The sequence below is a fragment of the Diorhabda carinulata genome, chromosome 4, assembly GCF_026250575.1.
Source record: "Diorhabda carinulata isolate Delta chromosome 4, icDioCari1.1, whole genome shotgun sequence".
In the NCBI taxonomy this organism is placed as follows: Eukaryota; Metazoa; Arthropoda; class Insecta; order Coleoptera; family Chrysomelidae; genus Diorhabda; species Diorhabda carinulata.
This window is the reverse complement of record NC_079463.1, coordinates 30,142,634-30,165,028: the sequence shown is the minus strand read 5'-3', so window position 1 is coordinate 30,165,028 and position 22,395 is coordinate 30,142,634. Positions and strand designations below refer to the sequence as shown.

The following is a 22,395-nucleotide window of genomic DNA, read 5'->3' as shown; positions in this document are numbered from 1 at the left end:
AACCAACTAATATCTATCCATCCTCTATGTCGATCTATACCTCTGGCAAAGAATGCATCCTTTTATCCTTGTAAGTGACGATTACAGTCGCAGTGGACACCTCGATCGGATTCATCACATTAACCACAGATTTCTGTAGCATCACAGGCTCAAAAGAGGAGCTTATTCAGCGTGTTTTCACAGATATAGCGCAACAGTTCAATAACCATAATTGGCTGGGTGAAGGAGCAATGCCTATTGGCGGCGAAAAATAAAGATGTCGAGGATCTCAACACGACTATTCAGAACTTCCTTCCGGGTCAGTTGGTTTCCTTCAAATCAGTCGACACCGTTATGAAACAGTCAACAATCTCAATGAGTTTTTGATTAAATTCGCTGGATTTGCCTGGATTACCACCTCACAATTTTCAGTTAAAAGTATGATCAGTTGTCATCATTAATTAGCCTTGAAATTGCAATAGAACAGGACTGGCTGTGAAAAAGGTGATGGAACAATCATAAAGGGAAAATACAAAGGAGAGGATCGATGATTCTAACGGATTTACCATTCGATTTTAAACGTTTACAATTTCCGGTACGTCGGGCCTTTGCGATAACCATAAATAAATCGCAAGGTCAGTCGTTGGGAGTTTGCGAAATCAACTTGGAGTTTCCCTGTTTCGCGCAATTATACGTCGCGTGTTCGGGCGTCAGAAAACCGTCATCTTTATTTATTTACGCGCCACAAAACAAAATAATAAATTTAGTTTATCAGAAAGTTTTAAATTGATAAACAGGCTGTATTATAACTGTGTATGTCTGTCAATATCAAATTAAAACCTTATAAATACCCAAAGTTTCAAGAAAACTTTGTAATTGAGCAACATCGTATGTAATTAATCGAAAATAATAATAAAATTTCATACATACCGAGTTTTTTTTATGTTTTAATAACAAACGGATTCATTTTGTTTATTTTTCAATTTTATTTTATGCAAACATTTATTTATAGATTGAGGTAGTACGAAGTCTGCCGGATCAGCCAGTTAACAATATATACTTTTTTTAATATTATTGCAAATTTACAATCTACTCAAAAAAAAATACTGAGTAAGTATGGTTTCTTGCTAAATGACTTGGGGCGGGCGTCATCCACTGATCGGTCTCCGTAGATCATTCTACGAGGTCTTCTGGCCAGCAACTTTTCAATCTTCTCTGTTCCATTGGATCAGTGTAAAGTTTGGATATTAGTGGATTTTGGTGGATTCGTTGCGGTTTTTGTTTCTTATCGCTGATGTTTGAATCACTTTATTGATGGTTGGAATACCGAGGTCTGCATGTAATGTGTGGTTGCTTATAAACCATGGAGCATTAGCTATTCGTCTTCTTCTTGTTCTTCCTTGTATTAGGCGAGTCGCCTGTTTTATCTTCGACATCCTTGCCTCCTATCCCAACCTCAAGGTTGTAGCTCTACCTTTTTCTGGGTCGGCTAGTACTCCTTTGGCCCAATGGGGATTTATTGCCCGCTATCGGAAAATAGCCCAGGATTTTGGTCGAGTTAAATTTTTCGAGATTTTCATATGGTGTATGTTGCAGTGAATTTGTTTTGAAATGAAACACCTCAGAAAAGTGGTATCATACATTGTACCAAATTTGCTATTTTAAAGTTAAAGAGTTTTGTGCACTACTTTGAGGCCTATAACTCTCCTCAGAGACGTAACTTGGTATGGAAGTTAATAGTCATATTTTGGACTCCTCTAATCGTCATATATTGGACTCTATAGGTCTGTGTCGTTTCTTATGAGTTACACCATGTATAAATACATCGGAATTCCAGTTTAAAGATTAATCATTAATCAGGTATGCAATTCGCCTCTTCTAATTTTACATAAAGTTATCAACCAAGCAAGTATGTTGACCTTAATTTAATATCTGTCGCGCCATTCATTTATGCTGCGGGCAAACATCAAAAACTAGTTGAAATATCAAGTTGGAACATAAGTAAATCGATCGATTATCTGGTTAGATATTAAGAATAACGTGTAACTGCAATTAATAAAAGAAAAAACTGGTCGATTTTGCAAATGGCGCGATCGAAGCGGAGCTGTATGGTTTTCTAAAAAGGTTAAAAACCTGTTTAACGCGTTTAAAAGCATTTAAAATGATTTGTCGTATACTGATTTTTTCAAATAATTACAAAAACCAGTGGAAATAAACGATTCTCAATATATTGACACTGCCTATCCGTAGGTGACAATGCGTACAAAAACTCGTCAACGAATCTATCTGTATTCTATAAATATTACGGAACGCGAACGATTGAGTTAATGTTCTTTTTGAATTTATGTTTATTTTCTTGATATTACCTTTTTCAGAATAATCTTGCTATGTTCTAAAGGACGAATGTCAAGTGGGTATGAAATATGTGGATTATTATATAAATAAAACTATAAAAGACGGAGCGGAGTGGTTTTTTTCTTCTTCTAATTATTATTTATGTACAAAAAAAACTTGATTTGATGAGAAGTAACTTGTTAGTTTAGCACAGAAATTACCAATGTGCGGAATAAAATAGTAAAAAAGTTTTACTATTAAATATACTTAATTTCGAATAAATGTTAAAGCTGGCCACACTACATTTTTAAATAATCTTAATTAGTACTCTAAGACTCCAGTTGAGTCCCTCCCATCACAAGAGTAAATAGGCGTACATACAATTTGCCCTAGAAATATGAATTCGTCAACATGTACGCAAAAAGTGAAAAATAAAGTCTGTAGATACATATAACTTGATAATTCATGGCAGAAACATGAAATGTGATATGAAAATTAAATCGTTGAATATCCACTCTATTCAACTGATTTGGGCAGGTGTGATTTTTGCTTATTCTCTAATCAGAAACTTTTACTTGCTCGAGGAGCATCCATGACTCAGGAAAAATTGCTGGAAGAATTTAGTCCTTTATCTTATTTTACATTATACACTAACAGGCTCTAATTGAAGGACATTTGGGCATTATCAACTTTCTTGGGGAAGTTGATAATGCTTACCATGATTTAACTTATTCTTAACTTTGATGTTTGATTATATGTAAAGTATGGTTCACACGAAAAGGTCTTAAAATTATTTAACAATTAAAAAACGAATCTCTTAACAAAAATCAATAATTGGTTATTATCAAGTTGTTCAAAATAACTGTATGTTACATTTGAACTACTGACAATTTCAAGTATATAACGGTGAAGGATTAGAAGCAAGGATAAAGAAGAAAAAAAAAGGATGGTCAGCGGTTTCTTGATATTCGTAATGCTAAAGACATTTTTATGACTGTATCTGAAATCTCAGACAATTTGTTTAATGGAAATTGGCCTTCTTTTGACTACTTTGAAACATTATCTGCACAAAGCACCGTTATATTTTGAAATATTTCGTCTCAAAATCTGTTTTGATATAGTTAAAGTGCCTTCTGAACTTGAACTTGACGTCATCGGGTCAAGAATTACCGATTCATTGAAGTCACAGAGTCTAGATTGCTCCTTCGGGAAAATAATTTGAAAAACGGGCTTAAGACATATTTTTAGATCCACGTATTGACCTTAAAATGAATATTGGAAAATCCAAATTCGACCTCAATTGGACTGATATTTCAAATGACAAATATACGTAAACTTCTCAGCACAAGTTCTTATTTTTCGTTAGAATACTGAGAGATGACATGACTTTATCTCGTATCTTCATACCCTACCTAAATTTCCATGGAATATTTTTGGGCTACAAGGGATGAATCACTATAAAATCAGTCCCTTGTCCCAAAAAAGTAGCACCGCACTAAAATAGATAAATAAGTTCACCAATTGTACGAAAGCATCCTACTTCAAGCTTCTAAGTTAAAAATGATTAGTTTAAACATCGTTTTCCTTGTATCTAAAAATATTTAGCTCCACCTATGTATCTAATATAACCTAATAAATTGAATACCATTACAGGTTCAGCATTACATACTGGTAGTTCAAGCACAAGACGCCGGGCATCCTGCTTTATCCAGCACTTTGACAGTATATTGCAATGTGTTGGATCTCAACGATAACGCTCCTCTTTTTGATCCGATGTCGTATAGCATCGAAGTTTTTGAAAACGTTACCGTTGACACTAATATACTTACTGTTAGCGCAACAGATGCTGATTCTTGTAAGTACTAAAATGTTGAATTATTACTTTCTAATGCCCACTGAATTTCCACTTTCTCCCATTACTAATTTTAATACTTTACGAAACTTTATTATTAATTTAATTAGAATATGCCACTGTACATGAACAAGTAGTTGCTTACATAATCATTTTATTAAAAAACAGGAATCTGGATATTTAAAAAATGTGGTCCCGCTGCTCTTTCTCTCGGTGCGTGTATGTTTTTTAGTATTCTCAATTTTCTGAATAAATAATTCTTTAGCATCACAGTTGTGACAATAAAAGTGATTATAATGACAAAATTATACTGATATAATGAATTATCTTAGATTGGTACAGGTAACCTCGATCTAACCATCTTCTTTCCCTTTGTAGCTTAATTATTTTCAACCACCAAGCAAGATTTTCACTTTTTATTTCTATTTCTGCTATTTCTTCGATTCAATCTACTCTTTCATCTCCTAGTATTTGATGTAGTTTTTCTTTTAACATGGCACCGGAAGAGTAGATGCTCAATCGTTTCTTTTTCTCCGTTACACTCTGTATAATTGTCTCCCCCCAGTCTTGTGCCAATCATACAACGTCCACTGATCATGTTTTAACCATTTCATCCATAGTTTTTTTTTGAGTTCCCTTTCTTTAAGAGGACCTAACGATGTATCATTTTGATTTTGATATTTTTGAAGTTGTCTGTGTGAATTGTGATTTCTGCTTCATTAACCACTTCTCCTTAACAGTCTGTCATTTTTCGTAAATTCCCACTTGAATGATATTACATCCATTTTTCAGTCTGTACAACTTTGAAATTACCTCGGCTCCTGTTACACTTTTTATTCCATTCTCCTTTTGTAGAAATGTTTATTTTCATTCTTTCCTTATAGTTTTATTCTTTCTATTTCACTCATTTCCTGCAGAATATGTCAACAATCTAAAATCTTTTTCAAATTTAACATATTTTTCACGATGTAAAATTTGATATTGACTTCAAACTACCAAAGACTGATGCCTTTGGAAAAACTAACGTCATTAGGCAAACTATAAGGTTTTTCCAAGTATCTGCACCTCGCGCGTATTAGTGGTGTGCAGTTTTTTCTTTCTCCATGTATCAGCGGCATTCCGAATCTTCCGTGATACCTTTAGCATGGATATTGTCCTAGATGGCCAAGTAGGGTTGAAAAATCAGTCACCAATCGATTTTTGCGCCAGATTAACTAGAGCAGTTGATTGGAAAGACATCTGTGCAGATTTAGTTTGCCCCAAGCAGGTGTTTCCGTTTCCGTAGAGACTGTCTTGATATCAGATTTCTCAATGATGTGTAGCTATACACCATGAAGAGGTTCTGGGTCTGCCCATATTTTTTCCAACAATATTTATTGTTTCAGCGAAAAATAAGGAAATTGTCTATACAATTACATCTGGAAATGAAAAAGAAGACTTCGGGATTCTACAGAACGGTTCGATTGTTACCAAAAATCAATTAGATCGTGAAACGCAGGCGACTTATAACTTGGTTGTAACCGCAACTGATCAAGCTTTAATACAAGAAAATAGATTGTCATCTACGGTACAAGTAAGTGTACAAATACACAAGCTATCATTGTTTTAACTAATATCTGAAATATTTTTTAGGTAACGGTCATTTTGAAAGACGTAAACGACATGTCACCCGAATTCATCACACCCAACGAGACCACAGTCGTCGAAAACGTTCCCATCAATACCGTAGTCATGGTAATCAAAGCAATAGATAAGGACGAAGGAAGAAACGGATATATAGAATATTCCCTATCCAACGATCCTCTCACCTACGGTTTATTTTCTTTAGGACCGGTTGATGGTTTGCTACGAGTCAGCGGGAAAATTGATAGAGAAACTACGAATAACTATACTTTATTAGTAACAGCCAAAGATAGAGGAGATCCACCCAAGGTTACGAATATGAAGCTTTTTATTAAAATATTGGATGAGAATGACAACAGTCCAGTTTTCGATCCGAAGCAGTACAGCGCCTCAATATCTGAAAACGCCTCAATCGGCGCTAGCGTTTTACAGGTTAGCCATATTATCATTGCAATCTTTTTCTATGTTTATCAGACCTATGATTCATAGATTACCGAGAGACATAACCATCCATCTCCCTAGAAACTATCTCGCGAGTAGATTTTCCAGAAATGTGATGGCTACAGCTTTCGTTACACCAAGAATGGGTTCTGGACCCATTAGAGGTTTTGCTTGAATATCAATCGCATGTTTGTGTGACCGGCACCGTACAAACCTAGAGCATAACACAGTTTTCATACCCCAGCTTTGTTTTGTTATCCATTTAGGTAGAATTATTCAGAAAAAATAATCGTCACGTCTGGTTTAAAAAATTCATTAACTCAATCAACTGAAATACATAATTTTGGTATTATCACTAAAAAAATTAATTCATCACAAAATCCTTTGGGCCAAGAGCGTGATGTTCAGAGGATTTGTAATTCAATATTCGTCGAGGCATTAGCCAGGAAAGTAGTTGTTTCCTCTTTTGAAGATTGGCGACATACATTTCGAACTATTGAATTTCGAAATTATTTCAGAGTTGAATATTAGAACTTGTCTTCAATAAAACGAATGTACTTGAAAGATCCAACACAATTACACTGTTTGCATGTAGTGCAAGTATCATTTTATTAAAAATATTTGGCATTATGTTTGATACATACCGTAGATTGTTTCGCATATTGGATTTAACCTATCAGGTTTGATTTTTGACAAATGTCCTGAAACATACATTGTCACACTTTGCTTTGCAATTTTGTAGGGTGTAGTCTGATAAGGATTTTTCAAAAACATTGTTTCTCTTCTGGACATTCATCCGTTACAAAGTTAAAATCACTTTTCGAGCATTTCCGTCTCTTTTCAACTGTTTGGTCTCTTTCTGAGCTAGGCTCTAGTAGTACGTTTACCGAATCTGCAAATCGATTTGTTGATAGTTGATACTGAATCCACGGTTGTTACATACTTTATTATTAACAAAACTTTTATTTGATAATAATTTGACCTTTCACCTCACAACTAACTACTGACTGTGAACCGGAAATCCTACTAAAAGCGCCTACCTGATGATTATTCGATTTCATTTAGGAATTCTAATGGATTATTTTTTGTATAATGTTGTTCATCTTTACTTTTAAATTATTCACTGATTCTTAAAATTAAATATCGTGATGCGGACCTGGCCAAGTTGTTTGCTAGTCAGTATACCAGAAGTGGGGCATTATACCCTAAACAACACGAACCAAATTAGAACCCTACATTATGTTTTCGCAAATTTATTATAAAAACCGTTTAAAGCGTTTTCTTTGTATCATATTATCATTATTAATTATTAATATTGTCATTTTTATTTCTAAAGGTATCAGCAACAGATGTAGACGACAACCTCAACGGCCGCGTCAGATATTCAATAAACTCAGGTGACGACAACCGCGATTTTACTATAGCCGAAGATACCGGAGTAGTAAGGGTAGCGAAGAATCTCAATTACGAACGAAAATCACGCTACGAATTAATAGTAAAAGCGGAGGACTGCGCCGGTGATATCAGCGGAGCTGCAGTTAGATCCGACACTGCTAAAATATCGATTTCCGTTTCGGATATCAACGACAATCCCCCAACTTTTTTAGATTCCCCTTATCTAGCTTACGTAATGGAAAATACGGTTCCTCCAAATGGAGGTTATGTTATTACCGTTCAAGCTTATGATGCCGATACGCCTCCATTCAATAATTTAGTCAAATATTTCATCAAAGAAGGAGATACAGATATATTTAGAATCAACGCTACCACCGGTCAGATATCATTGTTGCGAGCTTTGGATAGAGAAATTCAAGACGAATATATCTTGAGCTTGGTGGCTATGGATACCGGTAAGTTAATATTTGTATGTTTAGGTTCATTCCAGTCGATAGTAGGAATGTCTTCAACGATTTATGGAACCTTTTACATTTATAGGTTATATATCTGATCGATTATTCGATATCTTAGAGTCAGTTGTTGAGGGGCCTTGGTAAAGACGACTGTGAAGTAAGGAAGACTTCTGTTGTTATCCATAACAAGCCAGTAGTGTATTAGAGCAGTTAAAAACACTGATTTGTGTATATTATTCCTTCCTTGTTGGACACATAAACTCACTCATCCAGCATGAGAATCAAGTTGAAGAAGCGTTATCGCTTCAAGTCGCTTAGGAAGGTTGTAGCTATTTGAGGCTTTTGATTTGAACATCCAAGGTGGTATCTGTACTTTAGAAGCATGGAAAGAAGTAAAAACTGGAAATTATATCCGGTGATTAGATTTAAGAAGTAAATAATGATATGCAAAAACTTCTTAAAGAATTGTAAATTATAGAGGTGAAGCTAGGAAGTAGCCAAGTAAACTAACCTGAAGGATTTCACACACAAACGCTAAGAAAGTTTTTTGTATTACTCTTAAACAAAAATCAATGCAACACCTTTGGACTAACTATAGTCCAGTGAACAACGGTTTTTACCTCAGATTTCCATAAAGACGCAACGATTTTAACAATAGATGGTAAATACCTTGAAAAGCAAAGTTCAACCCCAACTAGGGGGTGGTAATTTTTTTGTTAAAACCGTAGAAATCGATAGAAAAAGCAAGCTAAGTACAAATCGCTCATGTGGTTTTTTAGAAAAATCAATACTTTTTGACTTATTCGTGATTGAAATTTAAAATTTATTTTTACAAAAAAAACATATTTTTTAGCAAACAAATCGAAACTTTGTAGCTTTTTAACATTTAACAAATATTTTTTTTTGGCTATAAGCCTAATATAAACCGATCTATGATTTATTAAACACTTATTTAGTGAACCGAAGATTTTAAAAAATTGAAAATGGAATATTTGGAAAACGGTCAATTTTACGAAAAAAATGTATTGAATCTTTTTTAAAGAATTCTAAAAAGCATTCAAATGAGACTTTATGACACTTTATAACACATAAAATGAGGAAGTTATGACGAAAATTAGAAATCCCTTCATTTCATTTTGGAATTTATATATAACAAAAAATACAGTACATTATATTAAATACATGAAAATATTCTTTTCAAACCACAATCTTCGCAATTATTGAAGATTTAAATTTCTTATCTATATGAGGGGTAGTTTAAGGGATGAAAGATGAACATATGCAAAATAATCATTTACAATAATTAAGTACTACAAAAAATATCAATTTAACATGATATTTTAATTCTATACATAAGATCATAAATGTTTTTTAAGCAATTTTTTTGCAATAAGGGATGATTTGAAAGGGTGAAAAATTTTTGATAAAGTAATATTTCTGTTGAATACAACGAAAAGAATACTTTCAATCTAAATTAAGTATGATAAAGTACTATAATTGTTTTCTTTTCAATTTATCCTAAGAGGAGTAGGAATTTAAGGGTTGTTATACATTGATGAAGGGTTGAAAAACATAAATAGTATCCTACAACATCATGCGATCTTTATTTTGATCCTACAAATGTTTTTTTAACTTTCTAAATGCATTAACTTTTATTTTATAGAATTTTGGCAATAAAAGGTAGTTTTCACCCCTTACAATACTTTGCACATATTGACATAGGGTAGCTTTTGAAGTGAAGGGTAAATAGAACTTGATTTCAAAATTTCCAGCAAATCCTCGCGTCTTTATGGAATTCTGAGGTGATACTATATTTTTACCGTTATTCACTGGACTATAAATTGAGGAATATATTGGAGCTAAAATATAATTCGCTAAACAATCAATGATTTACTATTGATAAAAGACAATTAGAAGTAGAAGAAAAAACAACTAATAGATCATATCATGCAAATAAGATACTAAAAAGCAAAATAATTACTAAGAAGTTTGCCAAATAAGTATTTACAGAACCATGATAAAACTGATACTTATGAACGACGTAGAAATATCGACAATAGCCGAAAAAGAAAAAGAGGAATTAAGAATACGGGAAAGAAAGATAACAAGAACATATTACCCCCACCAAAATTGATGACAATGAATACATACAGTGCGTGAATGATGAAACGAAAAAGGAATTTCAAAGCGAAACGAATTAAAAAGAAAAAAATTACTAGAGCATTTGTGGCGAACGGGCAAAGACACAGTAGCCTTGTCAACAGGGCCGGATCAAGATTTATAAGGCCCGGGGCTAAAATAATGACGGGGCCCCCTTAAGGAATTCGGAAACTCGAAAAAATTCACAAAATAATATCAATACGTTAAATTTGTTGCATCAACACATCAAAAAATACAGAATGATTTCCAAATGATGGGGCACTCTTGGACCTGGGGCCCGGGGCTATAGCCCCCCAAGCCCCTAGCTTAATCCGGCCCTGCTTGTCAATACTACAGTGGCCTTCGGGAGGTCCAGAGCAAGCAATGGAAGGAAAAGAACAGAACAGCAGCGCTTAGAAAATGATTAAATAGAATAAAAAGGATATAAAAAATACAATGCTGCTATACACGGCCTGTATTGGGGTTATTTTTTTTGGTATTGGTTTCTTTTGGAGGATCTCTCTTAGAGTAAATGTCTGCCATCTACCGCGAGAGGCATCGGGATATTTAAAAGGATAATAAAACAAAATTGCTCACTGAAACAAGGCGGTATTTGAAGAGTGATAGTAGGCGGGTACAGATGCAGCTTTAGCTAGTGAATCGGTTCTTTAGATTACAGGCAAACCGCGGTTAACATGTAGAAAGGTTTAAGGTTCACCTAATAACGAGGAAGGCTGGGAAATTTCCAGGAAGGCTTCGGTAAGCCGTTGTTAGTAGCCTAAGGATGGGAGAGGGAAGTTTCCTTTTGGAGTTTGAAGAAAGTGACCGACTAGTTGTCCAGGGGTTGAAAAGGGTATTTTGAGTTATGGTATTACCTGATTCGATAGTACGAATCTCATATCGGGCTCGCAGATAATTTAAATGGCTCTAAACTGAAGATATGTCAATGGTAAATCGGTATTGGCAATACCTGATGATTATTGACAGCTAGCAAGAAAATTTTTATTAAAAAGCTAGTTAAGTAGGGTCCGAACCTTTCTCTAAGTACTGGGCTGACAAATTATGTGTATGAACAAGGGGGTGTAAAGCCAAATATATTATGTGAGTTTTTACCCTTTATTCATTTTTGATTTATCACTTTCTTATTGTATCCATGGTTTAGGATTAGGTAAGTTCCAGTATAAATATGAGATAAGGTTTTTACAGTATAAACAAAGAATGCAGTTTTAAAAATATTTCTCACGTTTCAGGATCACCACCTCTAACTGGAACAGGAACAGTACGAGTTGTAGTACAAGATGTTAACGACCACAGTCCGGAGTTCAAAAGACAATCCTACCAAGCAATTATCAAAGAAAATATGCCACCGCTAACTTGGGTTCTATCTCCAATAGCTACGGACAAAGATATCGGTTTAAATGGAAAAATTCGTTATAGTCTTTTGGGGGATAAAGTCGAAAGATTTAAAGTGGATTATAACACTGGAGTGATAACAACGGCCGTTTCTTTGGATAGAGAAGAAATTAGCTCGTACTTTTTGACTTTAATGGCACAAGATTGTTCTACGACGGAACCCCGAGCTTCAGCAGTCAATTTAACTATAAATATAGCCGATGAAAACGATAATTCGCCAGCTTTCGATTTAAGTAAATACGAAATATACATTTCGGATCAAACTAAAGCCGGAGAGTTCGTTTTCGGCGCAAGAGCAACCGACGAAGATTCTGGTATGAATTCAAAAATCGTTTACCGATTAATGGGTGAACACGCAAGAAATTTCACCATAAACGAAAATACGGGAGTGATAAAAGCAATTTATGATCTACAAAGATCGTCTACCAGCACTTTCAATCTCGAAATAGAAGCCGCGGATAGCGGTAAATACCCGAGAAGAACAAGTACGGAATTACGAGTTCATCTAAAACCTGGTCATTTTTTTCCGAAATTCGCAACACCGACAAAAACGAAATTCGTATTAGCCGAAAACGTAGAAGAAGGCAAAATTATAGCCAGAGTGAAAGCGACTTCACCAAAGAAAGGTCCGGCTGCTACTATTAGATACTCTACTGCCGGTGGGAATATAGGAGACGCTTTAAAAATCGATAAAAATAGCGGCGAAATTCAAATAACAGGACAAGGATTAGATTACGAAGTTTCTTCAGTTTACGAAGTTTGGATAGAAGCACAAGATTCAGATACTCCACCTCTTAGAAGCGTCCTGCAACTAACAATAAACGTAACGGACACTAACGACAATCCTCCGATAATGAGTACTTTATTATATAACGCTTCCGTTCTCGAAGAAGAAATTCCTCCGCTTCTGGTCGTTAAAGTTTCCGCTACCGACGCCGATTCTGGAGAAAACGGTAAAGTCAAATACAAACTTCTTGACGATTTCGAAGGAGCTTTCGAAATAGACGCCGAAACCGGAGAGATTTATACCAACAGTCTCTTAGATCGGGAGGATATATCGAATTATGAATTGGTGGTAGAAGCCGCCGATCAAGGTTCACCACAACTTTCAAGTACAGCCACCGTTCTCGTTACCGTCTTGGATAAAAACGACAATCCTCCGAGATTCACCAGATTATTCAGTGTCAACGTAACCGAAAACGCTGAAATCGGTTCGTTCGTTATTAGAGTAACCAGTTCCGATCAAGATATAGGAGAAAATACGAACGCTACTTACATTTTCACCGAGAATCCTGGAGAAAAATTCAAAATAGATCCGATAAGCGGTAACGTTACGGTAGCAGGATACTTAGATAGAGAACAACAGGACGAATATATATTAAAAGTAGCCGCAGTTGAATTAGCTTGGACAGCAGAAACTCCTATTACCATTACGATTCAAGATCAAAACGATAATGCACCAGAATTCGAACAATCTTTTTACAGTTTCAATTTTCCCGAATTACAAAGACCAATCGTTTTCGTAGGACAAGTTATGGCTACTGACAGAGATAAACAAGGTCCTAATTCAGTTATAAGTTATTCGTTACAACAACCTTCCGATTTATTCACCGTAGATCCAGCTTCGGGAGAAATTTTTAGCAAAAGGAGCCTCAGATATAAATACACCCCTCTGGAATCTTCGCCGGAAAACACTTACTCTCTAACAATATTAGCTACAGATAACGGTAAACCCCCGATGTCTTCGGAATGTTTGGTAACAATAAATGTCATAGACGCCAACAACAACGCACCAAGTTTCGAACAACAAGAATATCTCACACCGGTACCTAAAGATGCGATCGAAGGTCAAGAAGTATTGAAAGTTGTTGCAAAAGATGATCTCGATGTTGGGGTTAACGCCGATATAGAATATAGTATCTTAGGTGGTAACGGTTCCAATATTTTCGCAATCGATAAGATTACCGGTTGGATCAGATTAAAAGAAAAAGTATCCACCGTAGGTACCGTATATATCTTGAGGATCCGCGCGATCGATAAAGGAATACCACCACAACAAACCGAAACGACAGTAACTTTAATAATTACCGGTGAAAATAGATACAGTCCCGTATTTACGGCGCTCAGTTACCAAGTAATCGTACCTGAAAACGAACCCTTAGGATCCACTATTTTAATAGTCAGTGCTTCCGATAGAGATCAAGGTCCTAACGGTATGGTCAGATACAAAATATCAGCAGGTAACGAACGTAAAGAATTCACCGTCGATACCGTGACAGGAGCTGTAACGATCCTTCAACCACTCGATTACGATAATATACAAGAATATCGATTGAATATAACGGCGGAAGATTTAGGTTTTAAACCGCGACGTACTACTGCGATGTTGACGATTACCCTTACGGATATCAACGACAACGCGCCGAAATTCGACGAAACCGTCTACGAAGCTTATTTATCGGAAAATTTACCGGCCGGAAGTTTTGTTTATAAAGTCGTCGCTATAGATATCGATTCTCCTAAAAACGCCATCATAGAATATTCGATATCAGACGATACCGACGAGGAAGTTTTTCTAATAAATAAAACAACAGGAGTTATAACTTCCAAAATAACATTCGACTATGAAGAAAAAGATCAGTATATATTAAATATAATTGCCGCTAATCCGGATTCTTCGATGTACGGTACAACCATCGTTAAAGTACACATCACAGGTGTAAATGAATTTTTCCCTAGATTTATACAACCCGTATTTCATTTCGACGTATCCGAATCAACAGAAGTTGGAACAAGAGTCGGTACCGTTCAAGCCACAGACCAAGATAGCGGAGAAGAGGGTAAAGTTTATTATCTCTTGATAGGATCTAGTAACGATAAAGGATTTAGCATAAACGCAGAAACCGGTACGATAAGAGTATCAAGAAATCTCGATAGGGAAACTCAGAGTCGTATAGTATTAACAGTAATGGCTAAAAATGCAGGAGGTATACGTGGTAACGACACCGACGAAGCTCAAGTAATAATAACCGTACAAGATGGTAACGATCCGCCGGAATTTTTACAAAACCTATACGAAACCGAAGTATCCGAAGGAGTTAGCATCGGTACTAAACTAATATCAGTTAAAGCAATAGATAAAGACGTCAGATTACAAAACAATCAATTCAGTTATTCAATACTCGATGGAAATATCGATCAAGTATTCAAAATCGATCCACAAAACGGAGAAATACACACTTCCAAACGATTAGATAGAGAAACTATTGGAACGTACTCGGTAATCGTCGGTGCAATAGATACCGGAATACCACCTCAAACTGGTACGACTACGGTAAAAATCCACGTAACCGATATCAATGATAATGGTCCGGTGTTCGAACCAGCTCCTGTAGGTTATATATTAGAAAATAAACCTCCCAATACTAAAATTATGGTACTATCCGCCAAAGATCCAGATTTACCTCCCAACGGCGCACCGTTTACGTACCAACTAATCGGTGGAAAACACAAAGATTACGTTCGTATCGATAAACATTCCGGAACAGTAGTATCTACGAAGATAATAGACAGAGAATTAATTCCGGAATTGAATATCGTAGTCGAAGTCGAAGATAACGGTATACCGAAATTGAAATCGCAACACGTCGTTAGGATACAAGTACAAGACGAAAACGACAGTCCTTCCAGTTCTAGATCTGTACACGTGATGGTGTACGTGTTTAATAATTCGTTTCCTACGGGCAAGATTGCCGATGTTCATCCGAACGATCACGATTTAATAGGCGATTATAAATGTCGTATCGTACAACCGTCTCAATCGAGTGTATTAACCATTCCGTCGGGTTGTAATTTGTATACGTCAAAAATCACTCAAAATTTAGTTTATTCCTTATCCGTTTCCGGTAATGACGGAAGACATTCGGATGTTATATCAACGGTCAGTGTGGAATTTATATCGTTCTCTAATAAAACCGTTGATAATTCTATTACTCTATTTATCACAAACATTACAGCAGAAACTTTTTTAACTCAATATTACCGAGGACTTTTAGACGTATTAAAAAGTATTTTGAATTATGAAGATACTCTCATCTTATACAGCTTACATCAAAATAATGACGGTTTAGAAATAACGATGGCAGTTAGAAACGGCGATAATTACAAAACCAAACATGAGTTGATAGAAAAAATTCAGAATAAACGAGAAACCGTAGCAAATTTGTTCCAAATTAGAGACGTCGTAGTAGGATATTCACCATGCGATGAAAATACTTGCGAAAACGGCGGTATTTGTTTAGAATCTTTAGAAGTAAAAAAGACTACGGTGATATCCGACAGTCAAAATTTAATTTTAACCTCGCCGTTGGTAATCCATGAATATAAATGTCAATGCGCTAGCGGTTTCGCCGGCAACAACTGTAACAAAAGACAAGATCCTTGCGTACCTAATCCTTGTAAACAAGGTGGAGTTTGTAGACGACAAGGTTCTAATTTCCACTGCGTTTGTCCGCCAGGAAAAGACGGACGTCACTGCGAGTCCCAAAAAGATTTCGCTTGTTTCGAGAATCCTTGTCAAAATGGTGGAACTTGTAGAGAAACGCCCGACAGATCATCTTTCTTCTGCCTATGTAGATCCGGTTACAAGGGTAATCAATGCGAAATTCTAGCAGATTTTTGTAGACCTAATCCGTGTTTACACGACGGTCTCTGTATTAGTCTAAAACCGGGTTATAAATGCAATTGCGTCGACGGTAGATACGGTAGGCATTGCGAAAAAACAACTTTTGGTTTCGAAGAATTGTCTTATATGAGTTTCCCTTCGTTAAATACCGCTACTAATGATATATCTTTCATATTTTCTACCACGAAACCGAACGCTTTGCTCGTTTACAACTACGGTTTACAGACGGGCGGTAGAAGTGATTTCGTCGCTTTGGAATTGATACAAGGTAAAGCGGTTTTCTCGTCGGGAGGCGCAAGGACGGCCATAACGTTGGTTAGCGTCGAAGGACAAACTAGTAATTTAGCCGATGGTAATTGGTATAAGATAACAGCGACGAGAAACGGTAAAGTCGTTTCTTTAAATATTGGAAGCTGTACAGACAACGGAGACGTATGTGAAGATTGTAAACCTGGTGACGAAACTTGCTACGCCGATGGTATTGGTCCCAGTGGGTAAGTACAAATTTTATTCACTCTAAAAAGAAAACAACGACCTAAACTAGATAGTAAATTATATTGAATTCTTGGAAACTGTTGATGATACTTTTTTGTTGATTTGCGTAAAAATTTTGATGATAGTACTAATACGACTTATTATAAAACACATAACATAACAAATAAACAAAATTTTAAAGTTAGGGTAGAGAAAAAAGTCACTGGAGACCAGATCTTGTGTATACGGTCAATGTTGAAAGAATTCGAGATGCAATTTATGAATTTAGCCATTGCGATCATCGAATTGTGAGAAGGGCTTGGTTCTTAGGGAAAAGTGCGGTCATTTTTTTGCAAATTTCTCCCTTTTTTCGTATTAACAGTGTTATGGTGGATTCAGCATTCATCTAGAATTATGAATCGGTTGAAAAATTCGTTAATATGGTCTGGGAAATGTTCATCCGAACGCGCTTTTGGTTCAATAAGAACAAACGCAGCACCCAACACGTGGATCTCTTACGCGATCGTCAATGGTCGCCATTTAGCGGACGTAGCGCTACCGCTACCTACCGGTAGCGATCGGCAACGTGTTGAGCGTTCGCTGTCAAGTTTCTTCTGTTTTCTGTCAAGTTTTTGACAGGTGTATTTTTAACATAGTTTCTTTTTTTAGAATGACTCCACTTTTATATGTATTTAAAAATGTATATTACGATTCATAATTAAATTATAATGAATAATTTATGCAGTTCGAATTCATCTTCTTTCATCTTCATAAACGAGTTCAATCATTTTTCTTCATCTTAATAGATTGATGACAACACACAATTGATTTAACAAACGTCTGATCTGGCTCTGTCTCAGTTTTTGTTGATGTTTCTTACGTGTCAGTTCCGCTACTACTACCTAGCACAAAATCAAAGCGTACGAACCGGAACGTGTTGAGTTTCTAACGTATATCCTAAGAACGATTCTTTTAACTCTCTAACTTTAATCAGTCGATTGTCCAATACCATTTGTTGAACTATTTAGATGATATCGCAGGTTGCCCAAACATTTAGGTTTGTAAATAATGACGCCGAGTCTCTGTAGACGTATTATCTTTCGAAAACAAATATTGAATGACTCGATACTCAATTTTTTCTATTCCTCGAAGCTGTTCAAAGAGTATTTGAAAGGGAGAATTTACTAAAAGTAACGATTTGGTCGTCACAATCGCCCCAACTCAACCCTATTCAGTTGTTGTGGGACAAATTGGACAGGGAAGTCAGGATGCAATGTCCTATTTCCACTTCACAAAATGGAAATGTTGTTCTAGCAACAGAAATGAAAATATGAATGAAAATTTATGCGGATACACACTAAGAGACAGAAAGAGAAACACAGACATAAGACACGAATGTGATGTGGAAGACATAGTCAGATGGGGACGTAAACGTAGAAGAGCTTGGAACAAACACCTGAACAGGATGACCGGAGAAAGATTAGCAAAGATCGCACGAGACGGTAAACCTTTAGGAAGACCTCCAAAAAGATAGATGGATTCAGAAATGGAATGTTCTTCAAAATGAATGGAACCAAATAGACAATGTTTCTTCTTTTCAGTGCCGTCTTCTACTTAATTTTAATTTCGAAATATATGGCCTAGGTAGGACGCTTTTCTTTTCTTAATAGCTACAAGCAATCCTAAATCTTTAGCCATTCTTGTTAGTACCTCCGTATTGGTTACTCTATCAGTCCAAGGTATTCTTAAAATGCGTCTATACAGCCACATTTCAAAAGCTTCTAATTTTTCGTTGTTTGAGGGCCAGGATTGTCCTGGGTGGATCAATTCCAATCATTGCAACGTATCTCTCAGAATTAACGGTAACGGCATTTTCAACCTCATCCTCAAAAAAATCCGAACCGATGATTCCATTTGCCGATATTGCCACTTTTTGAGCATGAAGAGGTGTTTCATGAAACAAATGAGGCTTCTCCTCCGCCCAGTACCTGAAATTTTGTTTCTTTACAAAACCGGAGAGGGAAAAGTTATTAATTTAGTCATCATTTTCTTCCAACCTGGCAAGCATAACCTCACAAAATCGAAGTCGCTGTTGATAATCACCCGGGTGAAGAGATTTAACAATTTTATACGGGTGATATCGAAGATCTTGATGGAGTATCCTTCTCACCGATCTCTCACTTATTCGAAGGCGTGTGGCGTGACGGACGGTCGATCGACGTGGACTTCTCAACACTGCTTGTCGAATACGATATTTTCAGGGGTTCGAATCGTTCTGGCACTACCACCTCTTTTTCTAGACGCCAATCCAGTTTGCTCGAGGTCCGTCCAACGCTTCATTGTAGAATAAATGGCTCTCGGGTCCTGGCAGGCCTGTGACTGTCTTCTCTATCACTTCATCACGCGCTGCAAGCCCCATCCTACATCTTCCCGTTTCATTGCCGAATCCTGTACATTGTAACAAAGAATGATTGTACTGGTTTTATATTTATTTTTTTAATATTGTTGCAGGACTTTAAATTTCAATAACCAACCGCTGCTCATAGGAGGATTGATTAGTGCAGATCCTGTACTGGAAAGGCCCGGACAAATCCACACGGACGACTTCGTCGGATGCGTCCATAGCGTATCGATTGACGGCCGTCAATTGAACTTGAGTCATCCACTATCTTCCGAAGGAATCGTCAATAGATGTAGTCATCGCGCATCGTGCCACAACAATCCTTGTTTTGGTTTTGGTACCTGCGTGGAGCATTGGAATACCGTCAGTTGTGATTGCGGTTCAAACATAATAGCCCCCAACTGTCAATCCGCCTTGCAATCGATAAGCGTAAGCGAAGGAGGCTTCGTGGAATTCTCCATATCGAAAAAACATAAAAGGATGCAGCTTCTGGATGATTTTTATAGAGGAACGACGCTTTGGAATCGGAAAACTAGATCTCCCGTAGATTTAGTAGGCGATAATTTAAATCAAGTCGGAAAAACTATCAGTGTACTTTTCCGAACGGTTAAAAAAGACGGACTCATATTTTACGCTACGAGTAACAAGCACTATACTTCGGTGGAATTGATTAACGGGCAAATAGTGTATATCAGTAGACTTTCGACTGTGATTAACATGACGGATTCTCATATCGTTAATGACGGTATGTGGCACAACCTAACGTTACATTCGTACGACCGAAGTATAAGAATTAAATTGGATAATGAAAAATTCGGCGACGAATTAGAAGCTTCCGGCGTACACGACTTCCTAGATCCCTATTTGACGTATCTTTCCATCGGTGGTGTCGCCAAAGAATACTACTACGTTAACGACGTTGTTCTAAATTATTTCGAAGGTTGTTTCGCAAATTTCACCGTAAACAATGAAATGCAACCGTTAAACGGTTCGGGAAGTATATTTTCGGAAGTTCGTTATCACGGAAGGGTCGTTAGAGATTGTAAAGGCCCCATCGGTGTAGGAACAGCCGCAGCTCCGGATCCTCTCAGTATAGGAATAACTTTGGTGATTGTTTTCTTCGTGGTATTACTCGTAGCTATATTAGTATCTTTCGTAGCGTTCCGTTTAAGAAAACAATACAAAGAAAAAGGAAATACTTCGAACAGTCCGACTGGAATACAAACAAAACAAAACGGAAACGGAGGTATGATGGGACCGAACGGAATTAACGTAACCAACGATAACGTTCTAAGTAGAGTAATGCACGGTAATGAAAATTCGATGTCGTATCATACCGACGGCGACGTTATACGAGGTATCGGAGGACATTCGTTAGTAGGACCAGAATTATTATCGAAAAAATATAAGGAACGTGATATTCTTCAAGGGGATTTACCTAGACCTCAACGACCCGATATAATAGAACGAGAAGTTATAAATAAAGGACCACCTATAAGAGACGAGCATCATCCTCCGATGCCTCCCGCGTCGAATCATAGTCATGACCACGTCGCTACCGATTTAAATTCCGAAATGCCGGAACATTACGACTTGGAAAACGCCAGTTCCATCGCTCCTTCGGATATTGATATAGTGTACCATTACAAAGGTTACCGAGAGGCAGGTGGGGTTAGAAAATATAAAGCTACACCACCGCCGCTTACCGGATACCATCACAAACATCAAACAGGTCCAGGGCAAAATCAACATAGACATTCCCCTCATCATCCAACGGGTTTTCCTCCGAGAGCCCCTCCCGTTACTAGTCCAAATTCCCGTCCGCACCAAAGTACCCCCTTGGCCAGGCTGAGTCCGAGCAGCGAAATGAGTGCTCAACAACCAAGGATATTAACGCTGCACGATATCAGCGGTAAACCTTTACAAAGCGCTTTATTAGCAACTACCTCCAGTTCGGGTGGAGTAGGTAAAGACGTTTTACATAGTAATAGTGAAAGAAGTTTGAACAGTCCCGTAATGTCACAATTGAGCGGACAAAGTTCTAATGGTAGAAAAGTAACAGCACCCCCACCAGTTACCTCGTCGCCTCCAGGAATGGGGCTAACCGCCGAAGAAATAGAAAGACTGAAATCTCGCCCTCGCACCTCTAGTTTAGTATCCACGCTCGATGCGGTTTCGAGTTCTAGCGAAGCACCTCGCGGGGGCGGAAATAATCACCATTTGCGCCATTCGCCAGTGCCAGAAACGCACCACAGTAGTACCACTACCGACGAAAGTGGTCACGATAGTTTCACGTGTTCGGAAATCGAATACGACAACGCCAGTTTGAGCGGAGAAAAGTACAAACCTAGTGAATCAAAATCGAGTTCGGGTAACAAAAGTAATATACCACCACCGTGTTACGACGGATTCGATTCATCTTACAGAGGTTCTATGAGTACTTTAGTAGCTTCTGACGATGAATTGGGGGGGCCTATGTATAGGACTGATACGGGATCGCCCCCGACGACGGCATTAGGTTGGGATTATTTTCTCAATTGGGGACCGAATTTTGAAAGTTTTGCTGGCGTTTTTAAAGACATTGCGGAATTGCCGGATACTGTAAATAGTCGAGTGCCATCAGCGTTACGATTGACGAACGCTCCTAAACCATCCGAAGAGTACGTGTAAATAAATAAATTACGTATGAGTGCAATTTATTACAAATATAAAAGTGTAAACAATTTGTGAACCTTGTATCAAGGGATGATGATATTGTAATTTTCTTGCCATACTTTTTTGTATTATTTTTTTTTTATTGTTGTAAATTGTTTATTTTCATTTGAGATACCTGTGTAAATATTTCAATACTAAAGTCATCCGTTTAGAAAATATGAAACGTTTTATTTAAAGAATAAAAACTAACTGAAAACAATGTGTCTTTTTATTTTTATAAATTATTTCTGCCGAAATTTTCAAATTGTAATTAGTATTTATAAATACATAAGACTTGATATAGTTTTTATAATAAATTAAATTTTGCATATGATTTATCGACTAGAAAAAATTTATGCAAGAAAACCTGGCAACAACGCGGCAACAAAACATAAGGACTATCGTCGACCAAAGAGAATTTTTTAATTCGCTTGCTTGAAAATATTTGATGAACTGCCACTCCCTGATTCTCCCAAAATAAGGAAAGTCTCTAATGACAAAAGACACTCTC

General features: G+C 36.8%; 1 protein-coding gene across 1 annotated transcript in view; it reads left to right on the top strand.

Annotated features, from left to right (window-relative positions):
- Positions 1–22,104, top strand: part of LOC130893204 (cadherin-related tumor suppressor) — a 195,076-nt gene extending 172,972 nt beyond the window's left edge. Inside the window, exons 4-9 of the mRNA XM_057799117.1 lie at positions 3,967–4,168; positions 5,551–5,738; positions 5,798–6,220; positions 7,566–8,079; positions 11,469–16,809; positions 19,301–22,104. Coding sequence (XP_057655100.1) covers positions 3,967–4,168; positions 5,551–5,738; positions 5,798–6,220; positions 7,566–8,079; positions 11,469–16,809; positions 19,301–21,860 — 9,228 coding nt within the window. The 3' untranslated portion in view covers positions 21,861–22,104. The remainder of the gene's footprint in view (positions 1–3,966; positions 4,169–5,550; positions 5,739–5,797; positions 6,221–7,565; positions 8,080–11,468; positions 16,810–19,300) is intronic.
- Positions 22,105–22,395: the final 291 nt, after the last annotated feature.